A 4,142-nucleotide genomic window follows, 5' to 3' on the forward strand; every position below is an offset into this window, starting at 1 on the left:
CATCCCCCCCACCCCCCACCCCCACCCCCACCAGTAAACATATAGGATGTATTGTTCCAGCAGTCACACGTCCAAGAAGGTTGTCACATCCCCCCACCCCACCAGTAAACATATCAGATGTATTGTTCCCGCAGCCACACCTCCAGGAAGGTTGTCACATCCCCCACCCCCCACCCCCCCCCCCCCCCACCAGTAAACATATCGGATGTATTGTTCCAGCAACCACACGTCCAAGAAGGTTGTCATGATGGTTGTCATCCTGTCCATACTCTACAACCTGCCACATTGTCTGGCCTGGGAGTACGAGCCAGAAAACCCGGAGAAATCTACCAACAGATCTTTCGGAAGGTGAGCCTATAACACTATAGACTCACAGCCCTTTAGCACTAGGTACATAGCCCCACAGCACCATAGTCCATAGCCCTATAGCCCTACAGGTACATAGCCCTATAGTCCTACAGGTACATAGCCCTATAGCCCTACAGGTACATAACCCCATAGCCCTATAGCTTTATAGGTACATAGCCCCACAACCCCGTAGTCCATAGCCCTATAGGCACATAGCCTCACAACGCCGTAGTCCATAGCCTTAAAGCCTTTTGCACATAGCCCTAAAGCGCCATCGCGCAATAGCCTTAAAGGCCCAAAGTGCTATAGCTCATAGCCCAATAACCCTGTAGCCATATAGCACCATCGCACCCTAGCTCTATAGCCCGACCTTCATGACTCTCCTACTATTTTATTGAGCTTGAATTCATTACCTTTACAATTAATGTTAAACTTTAGTATCAATGACCTCATGAACGGTGAATGGTGACACACAGAGATGAATTACCTGACGAGTGGTGAATGGTGACACACACACACAGATGAATGACATGACAAGCTGGTGACACATACGGACTAATGACCTCACGAATGGTGAATGGTGACACACAGATGACAGACACAATATTTTCCTCCCCAGGAATTCATTCGGCAACTCGGATTTCTACAACGAGGTGTACTGCAAGTGGCTGAACTGGATCTTCAACTTCAGCATCCCATTCGCTCTGCTCCTCTTCCTCAACACCTGCGTCATTCGGATGATGAGGTTAAACCTCTCAGAGGCGGCCTCAATGGAGGTGAGTTGACACCTTTTCTTGGGATGGTGAGTTGACACCTTTGTTGGGATGGTGAGGTGAGTTGACACCTTTTCTTGGGATGGTGAGGTGATTTGACACCTTTTGATAGGATGGTGAGGTGAGTTGACACCTTTTGTTAGGATGGTGAGGTGAGTTGACACCTTTTGTTAGGATGGTGAGGTGAGTTGACACCTTTTGTTAGGATGGTGAGGTGAGTTGACACCTTTTGTTAGGATGGTGAGGTGAGTTGACACGTTTATTAGAAAGCTATAATTAGCATTTAGTTTCAATGAACACCAAAACTTGAATCGGCCTGTTTAATTATTTGTATAACGTGCACCAAATGTACGCCTAACAAAGAGAATTATCAGAGCCGTTTCACAGGTGATTGTCCTTATGGCTAGATGGAGTAGAGTTATTCTGGCGTCTTTATTATCTGTGCACAGGATTAGACTGCATTGTTAGCCTCAATACCACTCGTACTTTCCCCGATTTAGGCCAGGTACTCATTAAAGCTGAATGAACTCAGCCTGTAGAAACCTCAGACTTCAGTAGACAAGACAGTCTTAGGACACAGCGATGCCAGAAATAAAACAAAACACAATGGACTGTAGGACGGGTAGACGATCAGCCAAGCCATCCCATAATAAAACCAGGACAGTCTTAGGACACAGCGATGCCAGAAATAAACAAAACAATGGACTGTAGAACGGCCCTATACACTTGCAAGAGCCGTGAGATGCCGGTCTTTTCAAATCTCGCTTTGTTATTTCTGAGAGATCGGCAGCTTTGTTCGGTCAGGAGAACAAACAGTGTCCGTGATTGACGTTAATTATCAGAACTTTGTATTTATCATCGGCGGGAGACTAATTGGTTCGTGACGTCACGATTGTTTTATTTTCAGGGGGGAAAATGTCTTTCCTTGACAGGATTTTTTTTTTGTTTTTTTTTCTGCTTTGTACCAGTTGAATTCTATTTTAAAATCTAAATGGACCTACTGCTGGGTGGTTGTTTTTCAAGGCCATCAAGATTTGTCGCGTCGGATTACAATCTACAGAGCCATGAAGCGAATAAATTTCTTTCTAATGTTTGAAATAGTACCATAAAGCTAAGATAAGGTTTGACCACTATAAGTAGCGCAATAAGGTTAAGATAAGGTTTGACCACTATAAGTAGCGCAATAAGGTTAAGATAAGGTTTGACCACTATAAGTAGCGCAATAAGGTTAATATAAGGTTTGACCACTATAAGTAGTGCAATAAGGTTAATATAAGGTTTGACCACTATAAGTAGTGCAATAAGGTTAAGATAAGGTTTGACCACTAGAATTAGTGCCATAAGGTTAAGATAACTGCTAGACAATTATAAATAGCTATTTCAAATTTTAAAAAATTAACGTTAAACATTTTCTCATTCCGCAATCACTATTCTATATTCTATATAAACCATCGATTCATTTTTACAAGCTTTTACTTTGTTCGCAAAGTCTGTTTAATTTGTTTGTTTGTTTGTAGTTTGTGGGTTTGTGGCAAATCTTGTAACTCAATTTTGACCCACTTGTTATGCAGCGATTTCGTTCCAAGTTTCACTTCGATGACAATACAAGTCTATCTATTTTTAAAATTTAATTAGATGCTTCATTAGTCATTACATTAATTAAACGGTTTCGGCACTAAGGGGAGATAACAAAATTAAATAACTCGTTATATTACTATATTCAATAACTGAAGGGAGATAACTAGCTGGACGCGATCATTCTAACAATCCGGTGTGCTGTGGTTCACGAGAATGTTTACAATCATATAGCCGGTCGATCCAGTTAAGGCTATTAGGCGCAGATAATACAGAGTTCAAACAATTTGAAACTAAGGGGAGGTAAAAGAAAAAGGAACTTGCTGTTGACAGTAAAATATGGCCACGGACGGCTGCTTTTCAAAGAGCAGATAATCGTCTTTTAGATATTGCGAGCTACTGATGGTGTTTTAAAGCAAATACTTTTAGTCGTGTCGTCTTCATAAATTAGAAAGTAGAAAATATAAAAAAATATTTAAAAAACAACAAGCTTTTAACGGTACTGAAAATAAGAAAATAAAACTAAATTACTTTCTTTAATAAAACGCTCTGGTCGCTCGATAGATCTTTTACATATTAAAGCTTGTTAAGTAATTAAAATATTATAGATCTCTAAATAAATTTTTAAAAAAAGCTACCCTCTCTAAAAATTTCCTTTCCTCTCCCCACCCAGACTTCTGACACTTTCATTTGACCTTCACCCCTTTTACCGTCATCCTTTGCAATTTTTTTATAATCAAATACATGACATCATGTAAATATTCATTATGTACATTTGCAAAACCTTTCGTTTTCATTTGGTGTTCAAAATTATGTTACAAAATTTGATGTTGATGTACTTGTTTTAATTGCAAATAAAAGTATCAAAAAATAAATAAAAAAATAGCGACATAGCTTTTATTTAAGAAACTAAATTAGTTTTATTTGCTTTTTTTTCAGTACCGTTAAAAGCTTGTCGCTATAAATGTTTTTTTTTAAATATTTTTTATTACCAAAATTTACGGCCATTTGTTAGTGGATTTGTGGCAAATCTTGTAACTCAATTTTGACCCACTTCTAATGCTACGAATTCGTTTAATCTAATTAGACATGAGGTTAGTCATTTAATTTAATTACAAAATTACATTATTCAATAATAAAAGTGGAGATAACAAGATTAAATATTAGCGATCGCGCGATCAGATCACTGTCGAGGATGAACTGGTCGTCATGGTTGGCTGATTTCTCGATAAGTCGACCTCAAAGAAGGGGCACATAACTGTCTTTTACATATCGCACAAAAAAACCCCTATCATAACAAGTTTTTAAATGCGCTGAAAATAAGAAAATGAAACAAACTTGCTTCCTTTAATAAAAACTTTAGTCGCTTACATATGTAAGAGATTCCACGAGCGACCAAAGCTTTTATTTTAAAATGCGATAATGTTATTTTTATCACCCAATCAG

The 4,142-nt window shown here is 38.8% G+C and overlaps 1 protein-coding gene across 1 annotated transcript in view; it reads left to right on the plus strand.

Annotated features, from left to right (window-relative positions):
• Positions 1-810: 810 nt before the first annotated feature.
• The window catches only part of LOC131946454 (FMRFamide receptor), a 4,456-nt gene continuing 1,124 nt past the window's right edge, over positions 811-4,142 (plus strand). Inside the window, exons 1-2 of the mRNA XM_059307229.1 lie at positions 811-845; positions 968-1,124. Of these exons, the coding sequence (XP_059163212.1) occupies positions 811-845; positions 968-1,124 (192 nt within the window). The remainder of the gene's footprint in view (positions 846-967; positions 1,125-4,142) is intronic.

The sequence above is a fragment of the Physella acuta genome, unplaced genomic scaffold, assembly GCF_028476545.2.
Source record: "Physella acuta isolate Inbredline_101_S28 unplaced genomic scaffold, ASM2847654v3 ptg000561l, whole genome shotgun sequence".
In the NCBI taxonomy this organism is placed as follows: domain Eukaryota; kingdom Metazoa; phylum Mollusca; class Gastropoda; family Physidae; genus Physella; species Physella acuta.